At 42.8% G+C, this 24,488-nt stretch overlaps 1 protein-coding gene across 2 annotated transcripts in view; it reads left to right on the forward strand.

The window, feature by feature from the left end:
• The first annotated feature begins 1,768 nt into the window (after positions 1 to 1,768).
• Positions 1,769 to 24,488, forward strand: part of SH3BP5 (SH3 domain binding protein 5) — a 75,085-nt gene continuing 52,365 nt past the window's right edge. The window contains exons 1-2 of one of the 2 annotated variants that reach the window (XM_077130091.1): positions 1,769 to 1,905; positions 4,654 to 4,716. In XM_077130091.1, the coding sequence (XP_076986206.1) occupies positions 1,876 to 1,905; positions 4,654 to 4,716 (93 nt within the window). In that variant the 5' untranslated portion in view covers positions 1,769 to 1,875. Of the gene's footprint in view, positions 1,906 to 2,565; positions 2,852 to 4,653; positions 4,717 to 24,488 lie in introns of those variants that run through there. The other variant, XM_077130090.1, reaches the window with a different exon arrangement.

Consider the following 24,488-nt stretch of genomic DNA (forward strand, 5'->3'; position numbering starts at 1 on the left):
TGCAATGGTGGCTCAGTGGCAGAATTCTCATCTGCCATGCCAGAGACCCAGGTTCGATTCCTGGGGCCTACCCATGCCAAAAAAAAAAAAAAAAAGAAAAAGAAAACAACAACAACAACAACAAACAATTATTAAGTCATCTAAAAGTAATAATAATAAGTCCATCACATGTTAACATAAATATGATTTTGTGACAAATATCTATTACAAAACAAAATAGTGAGAAGAGAGGCAATGTTTTATGTTTTTGCAAATCAGATCCATTCTCATATCTGCTTCTGCATTCAACCTGTTGTGATGTCACATGTCCTGTAGCTTATGGAAATCTCCAATGCTCACTCATGAGAGAATGCGAGAGAAAAAGGCAAATATTGTCTTAGAATTAGTATGAAGCAGTTTTGACCAGAAGGATATTCTGCAAGGTCTCAGGGACCTCCAGGGGTCTCTAGGTCATCCTTTCAGAACCACTCCTCTAGATCGATATGCCAGCTAAAGTAAATATTTAAGCATTTTACATAATAGCATGGCTTGCCTTCTTAGTATGTGTGGTAGGCAGAATTATAAGATGGTTTCCATTTCCTGTCTCCTGTTGTGCAAACCCCTGTGTAATTTCTGGGGCTTGTGAATATGGTGAGGTAGTTGTTCCTTCATTAGATTAGGTATATGCTGCAGCTGACTTAAAGAATTGAAGACTCTCCTGGGTGGATCTGGCCTAATCAGGTGAGCTCTTAAAGCTAGGGACTGGGCTCTTCCTGAAGAAGAGATTGAAGTATGTGTGAGATTTGACACGGGGATTCTTTGTTGCTGGTTCTGAAGATGGAGAGAGCCACATGGCAATGAATGAAGGTGGCTTCCAGATGCTTAGTCCTACAACCACAAAGAAATAAATTTGACCAACTACCTGAATGGTCTTAGAAGTGATGCTTCCCTAGCCCTAGAACCTCCAGAAAGGAATGCAGGCTGGACAGCACCCTGATCCAGCCTGTGAAATCCTGAGCATACAGCCCAGTAATGCCAGGTCAGAACTTCTGACCCATAGAGCCATGAGATAACAAAAAGCCAAAAGCAACTATGCTTTTAGCAAGGAACTTCAAAACATCTCTCACAGAATTGTGGACTCTCCCCAGATTTAAAGAGCTATGAACAGGTCAAAGCAGAGGAGAAGGGAGATGATGGTGTGGAGAGGAACATGGAGCCTCCAAATGAAAATCCAAATATTGACAGCAGCATTCTCCTCAGAAGAGAAAGACCTTTACAATGGGGATCAATCACTATTAAGCTTCTACTACAGTGATCTTTACAGAAACAAGCCTATAGCATAGACCTGTACTATTTGCAGGAACAGGACAAATCTTTGAGAGTGGACCACAGTGTCAACAGATAGGGTGGCACCTTGCCCCAGGAGTAACATCCTCAAGTTAGCTTCTGGCAAAACCAGAAGCAGGTTTTTCCAGGTGGCTTTAACCCCAGGCTCTCAGAAAGAAGGTCCTAAGGAAGTTTGTCCTCCAAACTCACAGAGCCCATTGGCCACAAGCTTCCATGCACGAAGCATATACTTTCTCCATTTTGGTCGAGAAGGAAACATCAGGAGTGATGAGTGGCAATGTCCCTAGCCTGCTTTCCCTAGGCAGTCTGACCTTGTGTTCCTGATATCACAGTGGCCCTGACATTTCATAATAACGCATGCATGCCCTTTCGGTTGTTTGGCCTTTTGTGGTGATGAGTTTCCCAGGTAAGCTTTGGCATCCCACTTATTGAGGGTGGACAGGGCATCTCATCAGTTCATAAATCCTTGGCTAGAGTGTGTCCATCAACAGGGAATACACTCGGGGCGTCCTTGGAAAGGCTGTATCATCCCACCCACTTCCATGTTCAATGGGTTCTCAATGTTTCATGGCTATTCAGGTAGGACTATCACACACCTATGAAAGTGCAGGAGATTGGTTTGTGCTCCAAGCCTCCCAGTGGAGGACACTGTCTTGGGGAGAGGAATCCATGCATGGACCTGCAGCCGGCTCCTCTCTTTGTACTTTTGCATCTGCACAGAGCATATGTTTCCGTTCTTTTTTTCTGAGGAAATCTCCAAGTAGAGGCAATTCACAAGGTTCACCCAAAGGAAGAAAGATGCTTTGGGTACAAGGGTTTGAGTGGGTCTTGAAACTGGCCCAGGGGCATTGAGCACAGGTCTCCAAAGGTGACTTCTGAGAGTGGAAATGTCCCAAACGTTCCTCCCATACCCTAAACCTATCTTGGCTGAGTTTAGCCACCCAGAAAGCAGGGGGCTAACGCAGGGTGTTTTGTCATTTATTCGGGCTGCTAAGTTAAAAGTGGTGGTGGTGGTGGTGGGGACGCTCCTGTTTCATCAGCCTAGGGGTTGTCAGGAAACTGGGGTTTTTGTGACGGAGGCCCGGGTAATGGGGACCAGTAGATGAATGGTGTCAGGGCCGCGCCGAGGGGCGGCCCCGGCGGGACGAGGGCGGAGCGGGCGGCGTTGCGCTGACGGCCGCGGCAGAAAGGGGGCGGCCGCGCCCATTTCCACCGCTGCGCTCCGCCTCGGCCCGAGGGCTCCGCGGCGGCGAGCGGCGCCTCCCGGACGGTGGCACGGAGGCTCGGCCCAGCCTGCCGCGGCCGCGACCCCCTCGAGGCGCTGTAGAGCCCACCGCGAGGTTCGGGTTCGGCCGCAGCGCCCCGCACCTCCGCCCACATGGAAACGGCGTTGAAGCGGAGCCGCTCCGAGGAGCCGGCGGAGCTATCTCCGCCTGCCCGGGACGTGGAAAAGGAGGAGGAGGAGGAGGAAGAGGGGATGGAGCAGGGGCTGGAGGAGGAGGAAGAGGTGGACCCCCGGATCCAGGTACGGCGCGCGGGGGTCCCCTGGGATCTCCTCTCCGCAAGGGCTGCCGCGGAGGTCGGCGTCTACACCTCCACTCCGAGGATCCGCACGCAGCCCCTAGTGTCCGCGGTCGGCGGGGTCGCAGTCGCGTAGATCCTAGGGCTGCAAGAGGGGGTGTGAATACACCGTTTTCAAGCGCCCCCGCCTCTCCGGGGGGGCTGCAGTGCCCGCGTGGATGCGGCCTGACTACGTCGCGAGGGCCCCCCCCCCCCCTTTCCCCGCAAACTCTCGGCGGGATCTTGGGGGTTCGGGCGATGGGCAACAAAGGGAAAAAGGGACAGAGGAGCCATTGCCCTTTCCGGGGTACCCCCCGCGTCAGGCTCCCGGCGCCGCGGGTATCGCGCAGGCGACGGCAGAAGGGATTGCCCGGCCCGCGTGGGCTCTGGGGGCGGGCCCGGGAGCTCGACTGGGTGGGCGTTGCCCGCCCCTGCAGCGTGGGCTGGCGCCGGTGCCATGGGTTCGCAGCCCCCACCTGGCCGAAGTCACCGGCCAGAGTCGCCTCTCTCCTCCTTTGAGTCATTGTCAAGAAACGGGGGGCGGGGTAGTGTCCCCGCTGGTTCAACCCTCCGCTTGGCCTGAAATGGTTTCAAGCCCTGGTTTTCCTTGTTGTGAGGTCGGTTGTGAACAGAAATCAGGAACAAGTGATGCGCAGTGCTGACGCGTGCAGGCGGTGAGGGGGTTGGCCTGCCTTTCTATGCCTCCATTTCCAAGAGGGATGATTAAAAAACACTTTACAAGCCGACATCTATGAATGACAACTTAACCTCTGCACCCGCTAAGCAGAAACACAGCAAATCCCCCTTTCCAAGATCCGTTTTACTCTCCCCTTTCCATAAATCTTTTCTTTTTTATTTTTTTAAATATATATATTGCTAAAAAGCATGCTGTGCAGTTTTTGGAGCCCTAATTGATTTTTCAGCGCACAGATCAATTAAAAGCTCATTGAACTCAGTGGTTGGGGTTTAAATGAATTGTTTTTCGGCCGTTTAGCAAGATAAAGATCAGGTGGAAAAAGCCTTGAATTAGGAATGATTCGATTAATTCAAATCATCAGTTTGGGTTGCTATAGCTTCTGTTCTTGCTGGGAAATCCTGTTATCGAGATCCTTTGTTTGCAGAGCAGAGCAAAGATGAGTTAAGTTCGTGCTCCTTACTTTTTTTTTTTTTACAAATGTTAGATTGCAAATATTAATTTAAAGGATTGGGATTAAAACTAGTTAACTAGAGGTAGGTAGGTTGAATAATTGGCAGTTTAGAAAAAAAAGGGAATTTCATCTCTTTACCAAAAAATAATCAACCACAGATGACATGCCAGCTGTCTGTCCAGATTTAAATGATTTCACTGGGTTTAATATCCTTTTGGCTTGGCCAGGTTTTAAAACAAAATTTTTTAAATGCTTATTTCTTCCCTCTATGGCAGAAGGTACTGTTTTGATTCTGCCACTGAACTGCTTATAACAGGTGAGTTTACCTGAAGGCACCCACCTGAAATGGATATTTGACCTTATAGGAAAAGACAGATAATTCCTAGGCCCTTAAGCCATTTTTAAAAAGGATATCATCAAGAAAAAAACTTCAGAAATGGGACACTCATTTGCTTTTCCAGACAAGGCCCCCCTTTTTCCCTTGAGAATGAATACCACCTTTCCCCTCTTCCACAAAATTGTGCCGGGATCATTGTTTTCAGGTTATGGGCTGAGTTATTTTGGAAACAAAAGACCGATGCCTCAAATCTTTTTTCTCCCCCTTTCCTTCCTTCACTAGGGAGAACTGGAGAAGTTAAATCAATCCACGGATGATATCAACAGACGAGAGACTGAACTTGAGGTACAGAAAGCTGGGTCCCTTTTCTGGGTGTCGTGGTGTCAGTTACGCTGACAGTTCATTTTGCTGTAATAGCTGGAGGGTTATTTTGGAGGCCCTTCCTTGGGAATGGAGCCCGGTCTGTGGGCTGAAAGCCTGTGGATCCAATTTCACATGTTTTTCATTATGGAAGCTCCACCGGGCCCAAACCAATGGCTGTGTGAAGCACCGGACATGCTTAAGCCCCCAAATTTAATGTGTCTCTGGAAAAGTTGAAGAGACTGAGGGGAAAATGAGCTGAACTCTTTCATGTAGAGTAATGAATGAGCTCACAAAATCTCTTAAATGTTTAGGGGCTGTTCCTTCCATTTGTACTTGGAGCTGTTTGGTGTTTCCTCAGACTTACACCATGTTTTGACTTTTCTACCCTAATAATTCACCCCCCACTTCTACTTTCCTGCTCATTTCTTTATCCTCTCCTTGTGTATAGAATATAATTATCTTAGTGGTTTAAAAAAAAAAGTTGTTTAGACTGGGAAGGGCTTTCCTGCTGGGAAAAATCTCAGGGGAGGCAGCCTTGATTTGAATTTCATGAGCGTTTTCTGACCTGAGTGTAAACAGAGTAGCATTCTTAACAGCTGCCAATTAGTCCCCACCCCTGTTGGGTAATGGTGGATTCTACCCTCCTTCAGCAAACCTGAACGACCTCTGTGCATCTACGAGCGGGAGCTCTTGGGATGCTGGGAGCCACCCGGAGAACCCGTTTTTGTAGCAGTAGCAGGAGAAATAGCAACAGAGTTCCCACAGAAAGGACAGGAAACATCTGGGCTTGTCACCAGTCCTTAAGAGTGAGGGTCCAGGAGAACCTAGCCACGTGCCATCAGATGTGGTAGCGTGTGCTACGTGGAACTATTTGAATTTACATTTAAATAGATTGAAATTCAATAAGATTAAAAATTTAGTTCCTCAGTCACAATAGCCAAGATTGCCTAGCACAGAGAACACTTCCATCGTCATCGAAAGTTCTGTGCGGTGCGGGCCTGGACGGTTGGGGAAGGCAGGGACTACCTCTTGCTCAGTATCCAATAGTTAAGTGATGGGGCTGAGCTGGGTCTCAGCTGGGTCTCCCATCCTACACCCAGGCATTGCCCACATCCCCCTCCAGCTGTTATGTTTTAACATCCCAAATGAGTAGACAAGTTGGAAGTAGTTTCCCCCTCCCCCCCCCTTTGTAAAGTGTTGGTTTAGTCATTCAATAAATCTTTGCACGCCGGAGTGCTGTAGTGAGCATGTCAGTCTTCGTGGCGCTTACATTCTGAGGGTAAAATTGTTTTGTCTGTTTTTCAGTCCTGGTTTCTGAATCCCGCTTCTGAATAGACGCGTGTAATTGTGTGTCAGAGGAAGCCAGGGGGACAGGTGCTTCCTGCCCTCCTCTGGGAGCATTTGCAGCAGTGTGTGAGGCCAGCCGGAGGGGAGAGGGAGGAAGGCTTGGGTTGTGTTCCTGGCTGGCTTTCCATGGTAGTATTAAAACATGACCGACTAATAACACTGCTGCCCGATAGAGAGATAATGCAAACTACATGCGTAATTAATATTTTCCTGGTAGTTTCATTAAAAAAACAAAAAGAAACAGATGCAATTAATTTTACTAATATATTTTCTTTAACCCAGAATATCCAAGATAGTATAATTTCAACATGTATTAATTAACAGATTGTTTCTGAGATATTTTAGTCTTTGTCTGAAGTCTTAAATCTGGTGGGCATTTTATGTTCAGCACATCTCAGTTCGGACTGGCCATGCTTTGAGCGCTGAGTTGCCACATGTGACAGTGGACAGCACAGGTCTCTAGGTGTTTTCTGTCAAACCTGCAAAGGAGCTGTGGGATTTCACCTTGCTGCATGCCCTCTGGACACCTGTCATCTGCAGAAGCCTGGAGGGGAGGGCTGTGTGTGTGTGTGTGTGTGTGTGTGTGTGTGTGTGTGTGTGTGTGGTGGGGATTGTGTTCTTTAAGTCAAGCACTGGGCCCCACTTTGCATCAGACACTATGTGTGTCCCTGGGTTACGTGGGTGAGCAGGACAGGCAAAGGCTTTGCCCTCATGGAGTTTACGTTTTAATCGAGTGAGGAGTGGAGAGAGGCGGGTAGTAATTACTGATTGTAATAACTATAGTAAGAGTGATGGGGCAGAGATGCTGGGAGAGGAGTCTCTTGAGAAGGTGACATTTGAGCAGAGGCCCGGGGAATGAGAATCCTTGTGCAAAGAGTGGCAGACTGTGGGGGCCCTGCCCAAAGAGTGGCAGCTGGGGGCCCTTGCAAGGAATGTGGCAAAGGATGTGTGGCAGGAAGATGGGCTACTCTGATATGTATACTTGTGGGCCTCTTGAGGGTGTCCTCGAGGGCCCGTCATTTCCTTTCCCTTTGCTTTTCTGCTTACGATCTGGAGTGTGCGGCACTCCCTCCTGACTTTGTCCAATTCTGAGTAAGCAAACTGGTGGGTGCACAGGTGGTTCAGTGGTAGAAGGCTCGCCTTCCATGCGGGAGACCTGGGTTCGATTCCTGGACCCTGCACCAATCCCCCTGCTCTCAAAAAAAAAAAAAAAAGGAGAAACCGAACTGGTGGCTGTGTTTGTGACAGTGGTTCATTCCCTGTGGCACCTTTGTCTTTGGGCAGCCGAGGGCCCTGGCTCCTCCTGATTGTTCACCTTTGCTTATCCCATTCGTCTCAGCTGTTAAAATCAGAGTTATGAAAAGGCCACCGGACACCAGCCGCCTCCGTGGAGCTCTGGCTCCATCCGTAACCTCGGTTTGCCTCTCACCTTGTTTGGACAGTGCTGTGTCCCTTTTGCACACTGATTTATATCAAAGAGCGCCAGGCTTTTGAAGGAAATAACCTTTTAACCAGAGAGGCCTTTGGATGTAAGCCCCTGCTGTTTCTAATTAAGCAGATGTCTTTTCCCTGACTATGCTGCTGTATCACTTTCAATGAGTAACTCACTGAGTATATATTGAGCACCTACTATGTGCCAGGGACAGTTTTTGGTGATGGGGATGGAGCAGTGAACAGAACGGACAGAAATACCTGCCCTCCTGAGGCTCACATTGTAGTGTAATAGATAAGACAAGTAATACAAATACAGAGGAGGTAGGTTATGTGGTGATAAGGTGCTATGGAGAAAAACAAAATGGGAAGGGGCCTGGGTAGGGTGGGTATTTGGGGGTGAGGGGAGGGTGGGGGAAGAGGGAATAGTCAGAGCTAAGGGGGTGTGGGGTGGAACTGCGTTTGGAGGATCTGTAAAGGGAGGGCTGTGAGCTGTGAGTGGGTGGGCAAGCAACACAGAAGTTGACGGGTCAGACAGAGAAATGGGTCATTCACATGGGTAGCAAACCATGCAGGTAAGATACTAAAAGTAAATATGCTGTGTAATTTGAAAATACATATTATGTAGAGCTATCTTTTTTCAACTGTTTGTTAAAACAGATGCAGCACAGAGAATTTCTAAAGCTCACGGTCATCAAGATAGGCAATATTCTGTGCTAATTATTATTATTTGCCACAGTGTGTAGTGTTTTCAGTACTTCCTTTGCTTGCTCCAAAGGCGGGTTATTCCAGGGCAGTGCAATGGGCAAGGGGAGGAGGGTGGAGGAGAGCAGAACAGGGGCTCGGTATCCACATACAGCTCATCTGGTTCTGAGTAATCGAAAACTGACTTTTTCAACCTGCCCTTCTCCAGGGAGGCAAAGGTGGTTAATTACAAATGTTCATATTCTTTGCTTGGGTGGGTGCAGATTTGTAGAGCGGACATCTCTGTTCCCCAAACCTGCCTCAGAATCTGCCTTTTCCCCCAGCAAAAAATTTAGCATCGAAAAAAAACAAAAGAAATACAGAAAAGACTATTTTGAGCTTGGAAACTCTGAGCATGACTCGGAAGCAGCCTGGGCTCTGTAATGAATTATTAGCTCAAGCCAAGGGAAGAGAGAACTTCCTTTCTGAGAGGACTGTGTTGTCATGTTCTAGCACTTTCTCTTTCAAGCCCAGTGACTGTGGGTGTATGGGGGTGGGTGTGTGCCAGTGTGTGCACTGGGAAGAGGGTCCTTTAAGACTTGTGTTGTTTTTGAAGAAAGTGCTGGGGAATGCTGGAAGTGATAAACAGATAAGGGGGAGTGAAGTCCTGGAAGCTAGTTCCAAAATCAGGGTCCCCAGGGGCAGGCTGCCAGGAGGGGTGGGATGGGGCCTGACTCTTCACGCAGGTGAGATCCCATTTAAGTAAGCATTGATTAGAAGCGTTTATGCAAATAATGAGCACCACCTGTTTACTAAGTCCTGTGTTGGGTGTTGGGGACCACAGTGGTAAACAATCAGCAGACACAATTCCTGCCCTCGGAGCTTGCCATCTCCCACATCCCTGCAGACAGCTGTTGACGGTGAAATAGCTGCAGGGAAGGGCCAGGGGAGGCTTTGGGGCATCAGAGTGGAGGGCTGAAGGCCTCCTTCATTGGAGAGGGTAAGTTGACATCTCGAGCAGCCTAGAACTGAAAGAGGAAGAGAGCTGGCCTTCCAGAAAGCTCCTGCAGCTTGAGGAGTGTTTGGGAGAGGCTGAGTCCTGTTGATAGGACGCTTCTGTAATTGCCTGATTGGGATGGTAAGCCCAAGGGGCGGGGCTCCCTGAGCTGGGAGCCTTGAGCTGGTACCTCTGTCCCCACAGCTCTGCCCCCAAGTTTGGCCATCGGAGTGGTAGGCTAGAACTTCATATTTTATGGGTTCCCCCCCCACAGATGCTGGGTGGTCAAGGGACTGTGTGTGATCTTTGACTCAGCAATCATACTTGTACGAATTTATCCTAAGGAAGTAACTGGGCAAGGATATGGGTCCAATAATGCAGCATTGTTTAAAATGTTGGAAAATTAAAAACCTGAATGTCTATCAGTAGGGATTGGTTACATAAATGGTAGAACTTATGTAATTCTGTGTGTGCTTACATGACTGATAGAATCTGGGCTTTAAAATAATGATACAGCTTGCTGTCAACATAGAAGGATAATCTCAGTATATAAAAAAAAATGTAGGTTCCAAAAGAGCACGTAGTATGACATACTTTAAAAACACATTATATGCATTACAAATGCCTGAAAAAGGTTACACACCAGTTCTATCTGGGAGGCGAGATGATAATTTTCTATATCTTCTGCATTGAGCTTGTATTACCTCATAACAGGGGAGAAAAAAAAGCCACGGGGAGAGGGTGGAGGGAAGACAGTGGTCTTGGCATCAGAAGAGGTGGGTTAAAACCTGAGGCCTGCTGACTTTGGGGGACCTTGGTAGCCTGCTCCCCCATCTCCCCTTCTGTGAATTTGGCTGTGTGACTCTTGTCCTCGTTTCTGGATTTTCGACGTGACGTAAGAGGAAACTGTGGGGACCTCGAAGTCAGGGAGAACGAGAGGCCCCTGTGGTTGGCTGGCCTGGGGTGGGTTGGGGGGGCGATGTCCATGCTGGGGCTCTGCCCTCTCCCTACCTGCCTCCATGACCTTTCTTTGTCAGAGGCCGAGAGGGAGGGCGAGGGTAACAGCAGGGTGATTTTATGGTGACTGGATCCGCAGGGCTTATGTGCGCTCTCTGCTGGGATGTGGGAATCAGATTGTTAACCTGAGCGGATCCTGCTTTGTTAGGGTGTGTCTTTTCCTTGGATTTGCCTGGTGCAGATGGTTGCGCAATAGATATGTGAGTGGATGAGTACCAGCAGGTTATCCCTTAATGGCTGTGTAACCTTGGGCAAATTACTTGCTGTCTCTGGGCCTCAGTTTCCTCACCCTAATGATGGTACCTGGTATCCCATCAATAATTAATGCTCTTGTGGTTGGCGTGGCAGTCACTTGCAAGAAGGTGGTTTTTTTTTTATGATTAATCCATTAAAAATTTTTTTTAATGGGAGAAATTGTAGTTTTACAGAAAATTTAGTGTTTCCACACACCTGCCCCTTCCCCTATTAACACTTTGTGGTAGTGGGGTACCTTTGCTATAGTTGATGAAAGAATATTATAATTGTAGTATTAAGTGTAGTTCATCGTTTACATTAGGGTATTTTTTTTTTTTTTTTTGCTGAAAGGGTTTTGTGTCCATTCTGGAATGTCTTTGCTGTCTGTTTTTGTCTCCTAGCTGCCCTTCCATTGTAATGATGTGTAATAACATTAGTGAGTGCCTCCTATTATGAGTGCCGAGCCCTGTTCTAAGCACTTTATGTGCATTCATTGATTGAATCCTCAGAACAACTCCTATAATCATCCCTATTTACAGGCATAGAGAGTTCTTGGGCTGGGTAATTCTCTGTTGTAGAGGGCTGTCCTGCGCATTGCAGGACGTTTATCAGCGTCCTTGGCCCCGGCCTCTACTCACCAGCAGCCAGGAGCTCTCCCTTCCTAGTTGTGACAACTAAAGTGTCTCCAGAATTGCAAATGCCTCCTGCAGGGCAAAGCTACTGTGAGTTGCAAACCGTTGCTCTCAAGCAGTGCCATGAAAGTGTGGCGCCTGCGTGCGCACGGGGCCTCAGCGAATGTCGGGATGGAAGGGTGTGGGCCGGCTCTCGGCACTGTCACACCAGGTGTCCTGCAAAATAGGCAGGTCCCTTTTCTTCAGTGCCTTCTCTGGAGTTGTGTTCAGTTCCCAGACTCTTCCTGGGCAGGACCGACCCTAGGTGTGACTGGCCTGTGACATTGGTAAAGCTTGACCCTGTGTTCTCCCTCCCCTCCCCATAGCCCTCCCCCCCATCCCCTCTGAGTAGGGCGATATCAGCTCATCAAAGGGTGAGATTCTGCCCTGCTTGGGGATATTTTGCATTTTAAACTTGGCCTTTCGCGTTAAAAAAGGCATGTGCGGATGGGGACAAAGAAAGACAAATGAAATTATAAAACTATATTTATAATACATAGAAAGTTGTACGTAGGGTATGTCTAAAACCATATATAGAATAAAATAATATGTATATAAGTAAGAAAAAAGGTTTAGGATAGACTTAGTCATGGTGTGATCTGGTGACCGCGAGCTTCTCGTTTCCATTCCAAGGTGAAGTAGATGCAGAAACTTCTTTAGCATTCGACATTGTCATGATAGCCAAGTGTCATTGCACTTTCCTAGTTCTTTATTTTTATTGCATTTTACAGAAGGTTGGTCCATAATTGGCTGGGGGAGAAAAGACCCATCACTGCAGATAGTTTGAGAAGCACAGTGCTAGAAAAATGGCACTGTCAGAAGTTAATAGTGGTTATCACTGGTTTCTGGGGATGCTGGTGATTTTTATTTTTCATTTCTCTGTATTTTCTGAATTGTTGACAATGAACATACTGTATAATTTTCATAAGCAGGGCAGAGGGAATAGGGAATAAAGGCCCATTAAGAAGCTATGTCTGTATGGGCCAAAGAAATGAATTTCTTTGGATGGAATTTTAGGAACTTTGAAGACTGGTGGGCAAGTTTTTTTAAATAGATAGTTGCTGCCTTAATTATATAAACCCTGATGTTGGTGGGGTTTACTTGGTGAATTACTGTATTGTTAAACATCCAGTGTGGTAATTCATGGAGGGATGAAAAAGTGCTTTAAAGGCATTTTAGTATTGTCCACAGCCTAGATATCCTCATTATACACTTATTTGTAGAATACAAAAAAAATAGCCACCAAAATATGGTGGAAAACATTCAAAATATTAAGAATATTTACATATTTAAACTTAGTAACTATAAATAATATATTTTAATATTAGCATCATTTCTAATTGGGTAAAGACCTAACTGCACATCTAGGGTCTCAAACAGCCTCCTTCACTGTAGCCACATTAGCAAAATAACATCAGTATGGGCTATTGGCGAGAACATAGAAAAAGTTATCTAATACTGAAATGGACTTTATTGCCTGAAAAAAAAAATTGGATTTGTCTTCCTCTTAAACTGTGAAGACTGATGACTCCCAGGGGTGGAAATCTCCCTGGCAGTTGGGACAGAACTCCTGGGATGAGCCAGGACCCAGCATCATGGTATTGAGAGAGCCTTCTTGACCGAAAGGGGGAAGAGAGAAATGAGACAAAATAAAGTTTCATTGGCTGAGAGATTTCAAACAGAGTTGAGAGGTTATTCTGGAGGTTATTCTTATGCATTATATAGATATCCCTTTTTAGTTAATGGTGAATTAGAGTGGCTAGAGGAAAGTATCTGAACTGAGCTCTAATAGCCTTGTTTTTTGAAGATGATTGTGTAATGATATAGCTTTTATAGTGTGACTGTGTGTCTGTGAAAACCTTATGTCTGATGCTCCTTTTATCCAGGGTATGGATAGAAGAGTAAAAAAAAATATGGATTAAAAAAATAAATAAAAATAGAAGTGGAAACAAAGTTTAAAATAAATTGGGTAGATGGACTAGTGGTCAGTGAGAGAAAGGGGTAAGGGGTATGAGATGTATGAGTTTTTTCTTTTGCTGGACTGATGCAAATGTTCTAAAAAATGGTTGTGGTGATGAATACACAACTGTGATGATATTGTGAACCACTGATTGCACACCATGTATGGAATGTATGTATGTGAAGACTTCTCAATAAAAATACAAAAGAAAAAGAAAAAAAAGGATGTAGGCGCTCGCTGTTGTAGGACAAGCAGACTTTTTTATGATGACATAATTGTACTCCCAGGTCTGTGCAAGATGCCTTCCCTCTGATTCTGAGATGTCCCTCAGTATCCCCACATCAAAAGGAGACAGGCGGTGGGGGTTGATGGATTTGTTGCTTGATAGAAGTCGTTGGTTGATAGAATCTCCAAATCCCCAAGTTGACAGTCAACCTCAAGGGGTGCCCTCCTGTACAGAGAATTGTTGTCCCTGTGGACGGCAACCTTTTAATATTGAGCTATTTTTCCTTCTGAGCATTTATTGCAAGGACTTTTAGTGTGTTTTGGCTGGATGAATTAAACATCTATTGAACCTCATCCTTTTGGCAAGCATCCCAGCTATCTTTTCCCAGCCCTCCTCTTTGAGAGTTATCTCATCTGTCTGTGGCCACATAAATACTCCAACACTAAAGACTATATTGCTTTTATGCAATGCATCTTAAACAAGGGTCTCATGATAATTTGCAAAAGCAACTCTTACAATGCTTGGAGTATCGGTCCCTTTCATTTCCTTAAAGGAAGATGGAAACATTTTCTATTCTTGCCTGATTTTCCTTTACTGTATTTTGCTGGATCATCTAAGAGATATTAATGTTTGCACTAACAGAAAAAACTGCTAGTGGAGAGACAATGAGAGGAATATCCGCTATTTATCATAACCACAGCCAAGCTCACTTAATATAAACTCTTCTATTGATATAAACTCTTCTATTGTTTGGCATTAAACTCACCCAAAATGATGATGAATGGGTTTGACTGTCTTCGTCCACCCCATCCTTTTGTGGCGAGCATTCAAAAGGAGTCAGCTTTGTTTTCATAAATTTGAAGCATGCCGATTTAATGTTCTCTTCCTGTGTTTTGGCTTTATTGGAAGAAGAGCTGAAAATAGGGTTGCTGTCCTGTCTCATAGTTCTGGTCACTATTTCTGCCTAGCAAACCACCCCAGAATTTAACAGCTTAAAAACAACCATTTTAATCTGCTGATGATTTTAGGGGTCAGGAATTTGAGGAAGGCTCAACTGAGTGGTTCTTACTTGAGGGGTCTCACACAGTGGACAGTGAGGTCATCCGAAGGCTCTGCGGGATGGGATGTTGAAGATGGCACCCTCATGTGGCTGCCAGGGCATGCTGACTCCTGGCTAGGAGCTCAGCTGGGGTTGTCACCGAAGCACCTACATGGGATCTGTCCATCCTGGTGGGCTTGGGCTGTCTTGTCTTGGGCTGTCTGACTGTCTGGGGTTTTCTCCAGAGAGAGCATCGCAAGAAGTCCAGGTAAAAGTTCCATGGCCTTTTCTGACCAAGCCTCAGGAATCACGTAGTACCACTTTTGTTGTGTTTCATTGGTCCTAGCAGCCATGAGCCCATCCAGACTTCAGAGGCCTCCATGTCTTGATGGGAAGAGTACTAAAGAATTATGGGGCCTTGTTTTAAAATTGACATATTCATTGTGGTGATGTAGAGATGATGGCTCATTTTGAGGTCTTCAAGACATCTGTTTTTATCCTTCCTTTATTTTTTTGCTAGAGGAGACTTCAGTAAGCAACCATGTTTCACAGTGCCTTCTCAAGTTGCTTTAATGGTTAACCAGCCAGTAAAGCAAGGACTTTGATTAGCACTCTCAGTGACCCTTAAACAAACCAGCTGGAGTAAAAGCAAGAGGCAGCAGTTGTTAAACAGGTTTGTAGGTCTTGCTTTTGGGAATTCTTTGCCTCTTTGCCCATTTCTTAAAAATTTTATCTGAGATAAAATTATCTGAAGCTTCCAGTGCCCGTTAAAACATGTATTGGAGCCTAAAGTCAAAAGCATCAAGGCAAGACAGACACTTTATAAATTCAGGAGGAAAGTTTCTAAAACTCCCTGTATAACTCTTACTTGCTACTTTCTTTTCCTTTCCCTGGTTTTACTCATGCCTCTGCTGGGACAATAGAATCCTAGTGTTGCATTCATCTGCTGGAATTGGATCTGTTTCCCCAGTTGGAACTTGTTAAAGACAACCACCCATTAATACTATGACACTTGGCCTTGAAAAAAGCATAAGGAAACTATTTTGGAACCCTAGAGACTAAAATATATAGCGTGTGAGAGTGTGGGGGGAGGGCTTGGAGGTTGGGAGAACTGGGTTTGAATTCTCCCTGTACTTCTTACTTAGCTGTGTAGTTTCAGGCAAGGTTTTTTTTCTTTTCTCTTTTTTTTTTTTTGTTTAAATGTCCTTCCCTCTAAAATGTGTCTCTAAAGTTACAGCAGTGGGCTTTTTTCTTTTATCACTAAAACATTTTTATTGTAAAATATAACATATATACAATGCAAAGAAGGAAAGAAGCAATTTTCAAAGCACACTTTAACAAGTAGTTACAGAACAGGTCCCAGAGTTTGTCATAGGCTGCTATTCCACCATCTTGGATTTTCCCTTCTAGTTGCTCCTGAACACTGGAGGCTAGATGGTATATTAATATAGTGATTCAGCAGCCGTTTTCATTTGTTAAATCCTATTTTCTCTGTTATACCTCCTCCTTCTCCTTTAATCCTTCTCCCAGTCTATAGGGATTTTTAGGCAGTGCCCATTCTGACTTTTTCACATTGAGAGGGGGTGTCAACACTAAAGGATAGGGAATGTAATTAATTGATAATCTTGGAGTGACAGCATTGGATTTTGACTTTTGTTTTTCTGCATCCTGAACCCTCCTTTCTTTCCATTTCTGATCAGGTGCAGTTGCAAGGGAGCGGAAGTGAGACAGCTAGCTTGCCTGGAATGCCAGGGTGGGTGGATGCATGCTTCCAATAGAGGCTGCACTAAATAATCATGAAAGCTTTCCAAGACTGAGTTCCGGGCTCACCATATTTCCCTGATTCTAAGAGACATGGTCATTATAAAATGGACCTTGTATTTAATAGCAGCCTTGGTGGTGGTGGTAAAACAACTACCCCTGGTAAATGTGGACATAAATTTTATAATCCATCTGAAATCTGAGGTTTATGAAATTTTGAAGAATTGGGTCTTGAAATTGAGGAAATTGTTCTGCCTCTTGACGGAGGCATGGAAATAGTTTGCTTGTGGTTGAGCTAAGTGAAACGCCATGGTTTTGGCAATTCTGTCTCCTCTTATACAATGAATCCTGTGGCTTTAAAACATGTGTTTGTCCACTAATGAAAGAGCATTGGGTCTGTTCAGTCTTTCAGACTCCGCCTGTGTATGGATGAGGTGGGGGCAGGGAGTGGGTGTTATGTAACTTCAGTCCCTTCTCCAGGGCCTGTGAGGACCTACCCTAGTGCCCAAAGGTTTAAAATTCTCATGGCCTATTTTTTTGCTTATGATGCTTTGCATTTCCTTAATAGCTAATGATGTTAAGCATCTTTTTCATGTGCTTTTTAGCCATTTATAGTTCCGATTTGGAAAAATGTCTATTCAAGTGTTTTGCCCATTTTTTAATTGAGTAATTCGTCTTTTTATTGTTGAATTATAAGATTTCTTTATATATTCTGGATATTAAACCCTTATCGGATATGTGGTTTCCAAATATATTCTCCCATTGAGTAGGTTGCCTTTTTACTTTCTTGACAAAATCCTTTGAAGCACAAAAGTCTTTCATTTTGAGGAGGTCCCATTTGTCTCTTTTGTTCTTTCACTGCTTGTGCTTTGGGTGTAAAGTCTAAGAAACCATTGCCTTCCATAATGGTTGGTCATGAAGATGCTTCCCTCCATTTTCTTCTAAAAGTTTTATGGTCCTGGCTCTGATATTTAGGTCTTTGATCCATTTTGAGTTTGTTTTATGTAAGATAAGAGAATAGCAGTCCTCTCTCATTCTTTTGCATATGAATATCCAGTTCTTTCGGCACCATTTGTTGAAGAGGTGATTCTTACGCAGTTAGGTGGACTTGGCAGTCTTATCAAACATCAGTTTGCCATAGATGTGAGGGCCTATTTTTGAACTTCAATTTGATTCCATTGGTCAATATACCTATCTTTATGCAGTTTTGATCAATGTAGCTTTGTAATATGTTTTAAAGTCAGGATGTGCAAGCCCTCCAACTTTATTCTTCTTTTACAAGATGTTTTTTGCCATTCAGGGCCCCTTATCCTTCCAAATAAATTTGATAATTAGCTTTTTTATTTCTGGAAAGTACGCTTTTGGGATTTTGGGATTGTGTTGAATACGTAAAATCAGTTTGGGTAGAATTAAATCAGCAATATTTCATCTTCTAATCCATGAACATGGAATGTCCTCCCATTTAGTTAGGTCTTCTTTGATTTCCTTTAGCTAGATTTTATAGTTTTCCATGTACAAGTCCTTTATAGCCTTGGTTAAATTTATTCTCCATATTTGATTCTTTTAGTTGCTATTGTAAATAGAATTTTTTTTCTTGATTTTTCTCTTCACATTGCACATTATTAGTGTATAGAAATGCTACTGATTTTTGGATGTTGCTTTGATACCCTGCCACTTCGCTGAACTTGTTTATTAGCTGAAGTAGCTTTGTTATAGATTTTTCAGGACTTTTCTATACATAGGGTCATGCCATCTGCAAGTAGTGAAAATTTTACTTCTTTCTTTCCCATTTGGATGCCTTTTATTTCTCTTTCTTACCTAATTGTTTTACCAAGAATTTCTAGCACAATGCCAAATAACAGTGGTGACAGTACCTTGTTCTAGATCTTAGAGGGAAAGCTTTCAGTCTTTTACCATTGAGTATAATGTTAGCTGTGGGCTTTTCAGCTTTATCATGTTGAAGAAGTTTCCTTCTATTCCTGTCTTTTGAGATGTTTTGTTTTAATCAAGAAGGGTTGCTGGATTTTGTCACATGCCTTTTCTGCATCAATTGGAATGGTAATGTGTTTTTCTCCCCTTTGATGTGTTATGTGGTGCATTACATTAACTGATTTTCTTGTGTTGAACCACCCTTGCATACTTGGGATAAAACCCACTTGATCATGATATATACTTCTGTAATTGTGTGGTTGGATTCGATTTGTAAGTATTTTGTTGAGGATTTTTGAATCTGTATTTATTAGGGAGACTGGTCTGTAATTTTCTTTCTGTAGTAGCTCTATCTGGCTCTGGTATTAGGGTGATGTTGGCTTCATAGAAGGAGATAGCTGGTGTTCCCTGCTATAGCTGTTTTGGAGGAGGACTGAGTCCTAGAGTTCCCTACTCCACCATCTTCCTTGGAAGTTCTAACCTGCTTCTACCTTTGGCTCTTGTGGATAATGCTAGTATGAACATTGGTATACAATATCTGTCCATGTTCCTCTTTTCAATTTTTTTGGGAAGTGGAGTTGTTGGGTTATAGGGTAATTCTGTGTTTAACTTTTTGAGGAACCAGAAAGTTTAACTTTTTTTTTTTTTTTTTTTTTGCATGGGCAGGCACCGGGAATTGAACCTAGGGACATGGCAGGTGAGAATTCTGCCACCGGAGCCACCATCACATGTCCCAGAAAGTTTAACTTTTTGAGGAAACCGATTTCTAAAGCAGCTGTACCATATTACATTAACAATGCAGGAGGGTTCCTGTTTCTCCACATCCTTGCCAACACTTATTTTCAAATGTTTTAATAATAGCCATTCTACTGGGTGTGAAGTGGTATCTCATTGTAGTTTTTATTTGTATTCCCTTAACGGCAGTGATGTTGAGCATCTTTTCATGTGCCTTTTGGCCATTTGTATCTTTTCTTTGGAGAAATGTCTAGTCAAATCTTTTGCCCATTTTTAAATTGGGTTTTGTCTTTTTGTTGCTGAGTTATAATAGCTCTTTATCTGTTCTGGACATTATATCTGTTAGGTCGGGGGAAACCTTTCAATGTCCTTATCAGATATGTGGTTTCCAAGTATTTTCTCCCATTCTGTAGGTTGTCTTTTTACTTCCGTGATGAAGTCTTTTGCATAAAAGTTTAAAATTCTGTTGAAGTCTTATTTATCTGGGCATTTGGTATAGAATCTGAGAATCCATTGACTGATACAAATTCCTAAAGATATTTCCTTGTTTTTTTTTTTAACATTCTTTAGAGTGAAATATAACATATATACAAAAAAGCAATGAATTTTAAAGTATATTTTAGCCAAGTTATAGAGCAGATACCAAAGATACCAAAGTTTTGTATGGGTTACAGTTGCACAATTTCAGGTTTTTCCTTCTAGCTGATCCAAGGCACTAAAGACTAAAAAGAAATATCAATATAATGATTCAGCAATCATACTCATTTGTTAAATCCCATCTTCTCTGTTATAACTCCTCCTTCTCCTTTGATTCTTCTCCCATTCTTTAGGGATATTTGGACCATGCCCATTCTAACTTTTTAATGTTGAAAAGGGATGTGGACGATATAGGATAGGGGGATAAGGGGATGGAACTGGTTGGTGTTCTTGGAGAGGCTGGCACCACTGGGTTTCGGGACTTATCTGGCCTAGGAACCACCCTAGGTTTTAGGTTTCTGAAAAGTAAACAGTGTATGAGACTTTTGTAGAATCTCAGATAAAGCTCTGGGTGTTTTCCAAGGTCAGCAGAAATGATATTTGTTAGGGTTTGGCAAGACATGGTAATTAGGAACATCTAGCCTAGGCTTGCATAAGAATAGTCTCCAGAATAGCTTTTGGACTTCATTTGAACTCTTAGCCACTGATACCTTATTTTGTTACATTTCTTTTCCCAGTTTTGGTCCAGAAGGCATTGTTGATCCCATGGTGCCCCAGCCAGGCTCAACCCTGGGAGTCATGTCCCACATTGTCGGGGAGACTTTCACCCCTGAATGTCATGTACCTTGTAATGGGTAGGGCAATGGTTTTCCTTACAAAGTGGGGCTTAGAAAGAGAAAGGTCGCATTTGAGCAGCAAAAGAGATTCCTGGGAGCAACTGTTAGCATAATTTTAAGTAGTCTTAGCTTCTCCACTAAAAGAAAAATAAGTTTCGTAAGGGCAAGCCTTTAATTCAAGGGCTTGGCCTATTTTCTTGGGAGTCCCTAATGTTTGGAAGAGTACCAGGGGTTTCCCAGGTGGGAAAGTTTAGTAGGTCCATGTTTTTTCCTCAGTCCCTCAAGGGACTCTACCAGTAGTTTTTAATTATCAGCCTGCCATAGTCTGGGACATAGCTGGGTATTATGTTAAGCTATACAGAATTACAAGGCAACGGTCCCATTTTGAGCGCCATGTGTTTGTGTTGTTTAAATGAGCTATGCAGACACGTCAATTTAGATTATGTGTTACAGAAGATTTAGGTTCTAGACACAATAAGCCTCTCTGCCTTTGGTCTATCTAATACAGTAGTAAGTAGGTGAAGCTCTAGAATATATACACTGAATTCTGATTTACCTTAGTCCCAACCAAATCGATTTCATTTTTATCTCTAATTAAAGCCTGACCTCTCTTTTGGTTATCTGGTTACCAGACCTGCAGAGTTCCAGCTCTGAGTCTCAAGTGTCACAGAGGTACCCAAAGTTCCAGGGAAATACCAGTTGATACACATATAGTTCAGTGTCTCAGAATCTAGAAATATACTCACAACTCTGGACTAAGTGTGGCTGCCGTAAGAGCTTATAATCTCAGCTCCCATTTTCTTATAAGTATTTTCTAAAAGAGTCTATACCATATTTGTTTTCTTGTTTCTGGCTTATTTTGCACAACACAATGCCCTCAAGGTTCATTCACTTTGTTGCATGCCTCATGACTTCGTTCCATTTTTGGAGCTGCACAGTATTCCATCATTTATATACATCACAGTTCACCATCCTGCTTCTCAGATACAGTACCCCTTGGCCCCCTGCATCTATTGGGCGTCATGGATAATGTCCAAAGTAAACAATCCATGCCTTACCTGTCCCCACTTAGTTGCACAGTCATCAGCACTCTCAATTTTAGATAATTTTCATTGGTTCAAAGACACAGCCTCACCAAATATCAAATCTAAACTTTCCCTTATCACTTGTCCCTCCTCCCTGATTATTTCTCCTGGTATTGCTGTGGTACTGTTGTCGTCTCCTGTTAACTTAGGCTATAACGTGCAATATTAGTTTTACCCCATACCCCTCTATTGTTGACTCTGTATAAGATCAAACCTTTGAAGTAATTTGTGTAAGAACTTATTTATAATTGTAGACTTAATTGGTGGGATACATGTCTCTCTACAACCCCTTTCAATCCTGTTCATCTTCACTAGGCATTGTTAGTTATAACCCCGCTAATGAGCTACCTTCACTTCTGTCCATTCCTTTACATTTAAGTTCAAACTCATTGGGTGACCATTTACCCATCTCTAGCTTTTGTGTACCTCCAGGTCCCCTATATTCTACAATGTAAGCCTCTGAATGTACCTTTACCAGAGTCATAATAGGAAAATCATACAGTATCCTTTTGTATCTGACTTACTTCACTCAGCATTATGTCCTCAAGGTTCATCCATGTTGTGATATGCTTCAGGACCTCATTTATTCTTACTGCTGTGTAATATTCCATCATGTATATATACTTTTTGTTTATCCACTCATCTGTTGACGGGCACTTGATTGATTCCATCTCTTGGCAATTCTCAATAATGCCACTGTGAACATTGATGTGCAAATGTCTGTGTCACTGCTTTCAATTCTTCTGGGTATATACTGAGAACTGGTGTTGTGGATCATAGGGCAACTCGATATTTAGTTTTATGAGGCACCACCAAACTGTCTTCCAGAGCAACTATACTGTTATACATTCCCACTAGCAATGAATATGTTTTCCAATTTCTTTACATCTTTTCCAATATTTGAAGTTTTCTGTTTAATAACAACCATTCTTATAGGTGTGAGGTGATATCTCATTGTAATCTTGTTTTGCATTTCCCTTATAACTAATGAAGATGGGCATCTCTTCATGTGCTTTTGAGCCATTTGTATTTGCTGTCTGGAAAAATGTCTATTCATATATTTGCCCATTTTATAATTGTGCTGTTCTGTTGTTGAGTTGCTTAATTTCTGTACACAGGATATTAAACCTCTGTCTGATATGCGGTTTCCAAACATTTTCTCCCTTTGAGTTGGCTGCCTCTTCATTTTTTTGACTAAGTCCTATGAGGCACAGAAGCTATTGATTTTGAGGAGTTTCATTTTTATCTATTTTTTTCTTTTGTTGCTTGTGCTTTAAGTGTAATGTTTAAGAAACTACCTCCTGTTACTAAGTCTTGAAGATATTTCCCTATATGTTCTTCTAGAAGTTTTATGGTACTGTCTCTAATATTTAGGTCTTTAATCCATTTTGAATTAATGTTTGTATAGGGTATAAGATAGGGGTCCTTTTTCATTCTTTTGGCTATGGCTATCCAGTTATCCATGCCCATTTATTGAAAAAACTATTCTGTCCCAGTTCAGTGGATTTGGGGGCTTTATTGAAGATCAATTGACCATAGATTTGGTGGTCTATTTCTGCACCCTTTATTCTGTTTCACTGGTCAATATTTCTATCTTTGTGCCAGTATCATGTTGTTTTGACCACTGTGGCTTTATAATAAGCATTAAAGTCAGGAAGTTTTAGTCCTCCCACTTTGTTGTTTTTTTTAAAGTATATTTTTAGCTATTCAAGGTGTTTTTCCCTTCCAAATAAATTTAATAACTAACTTTTCCAAATGTTCAAATTAGGTGGTTGGAATTTTGAGTGGTATTGCTTTGAATCTGTAGATCAGTTTAGATAGAATTGACATCATAATTACATTCAACTTTCCTATCCATGAGTGGGGAGTATCTTTCTGCCTATTTAGATCATCTTTGATTTCTTTTAGCAATATTTTGTAGTTTTCTGTGTAGTGGTCTGTAAAAATCCCTGCTTAAGCTAATCATAGATACTTGATTCTTCTAGTTGCTATTTTGAATGGATTTTTTTCCTTAATTGCCTCCTCAGTTAGGTCATTACTTGTGTATAGAAACATAACTGATTTTTGCATGTTAATTTTGTATCCCACCACTTTGCTGAAATTGTTGTTAGCTCAAGTAGCTTTGTCATAGATTCCTCAGGATTTTCCAAGTATAGTATTAAGTCATCTGCAAATAATGAAAGCTTTACTTCTTCCTTTCCTGTTTAAATGCATTTTATTCCTTTCTCCTGCCTGATTGCTTTAGCTAGAAGTTCTAGAACAGTGTTGAACAATAGTGGTGACAGAAGGCATCCTTGTCTTGTTCCCTATCTTAGGGGGAATGCTGTCAGTCTTTCACCATTAAATATGATGTTGGCTGTGGATTTTTCATATATGCCCTTTATGATACTGAGAAAGTTTCCCTTGATTCCCACCTTTTGAAGTGTTTTTTATCAGAGAAGGATGCTGAATTTTGTCAAATGCTTTTTCAGCATCAACTGAGATAATCATATAATTTTGCCCTTTTGATTTGTTAATGTGTTGTATTACATTGATTGATTTTCTAGTGATGAACCACCCTTGCATTCCTGGTATAAACTCTACTTGGTCGTTGTCATGGTCCTTGGTCAGGTTCATGTGTCATCTTGGCCAAGTGGTGGTACCTGTTTGTCTGGTTGGGCAAGTGCTGGCCTATCTGCTGCAATGAGGACATTTCATAAAATTAAATCATGATCATGTCAGCTGCATCCACAGCTGATTCCATTTGTAATCAGCCAAGGGGCGTGTCTTCTGCAATGAGTGATGCTTAATCTAATCACTGGAAGCCTTTTAAGGGGGGTTCAGAAGAGACAGGCTCTCTTCCTGCTTCAGCCGGCCAGCCTCTCCTGTGGAGTTCGTCCAGACCCTCCATTGGAGGAATCTTCAGCTTCACAGCCTGCCTTGTGGATTTTGGACTCTGCATTCCCATGGTTACTTCAATATATCTTATTTCTTAATCCATTCTGCCAATCTGTATGTTTTATTTGGTGGGTTTAGTCTGTTAACATTCAAAGTTATTACTGTAGGAGCAGTTCTTGAGTCTACCATCTTATCCTTTAGTTTTTGTCAGATCTGTATATTGTTTTCACTCATTCTCTTTTTATCCTTTAAGTTTCCCTTACTGATATCTTGAATTCTGTGCACTACTTTAGACCTCCCTTTCCTGTCTCTTTTTTTTTCTTTTCAGCTGACAGAACTCCCTTTATTACTTCTTGTAGGGAAGGTCTCTTGCTTGAAAATTCTCTTAGCCTTTGCTTGTCTGAGAAGATTGTAATCTCCCCTACAATTTGGAAGGACACCTTAGCTG

This window comes from Tamandua tetradactyla, chromosome 15 (genome assembly GCF_023851605.1).
Source record: "Tamandua tetradactyla isolate mTamTet1 chromosome 15, mTamTet1.pri, whole genome shotgun sequence".
NCBI classification, from domain to species: Eukaryota; Metazoa; Chordata; class Mammalia; order Pilosa; family Myrmecophagidae; genus Tamandua; species Tamandua tetradactyla.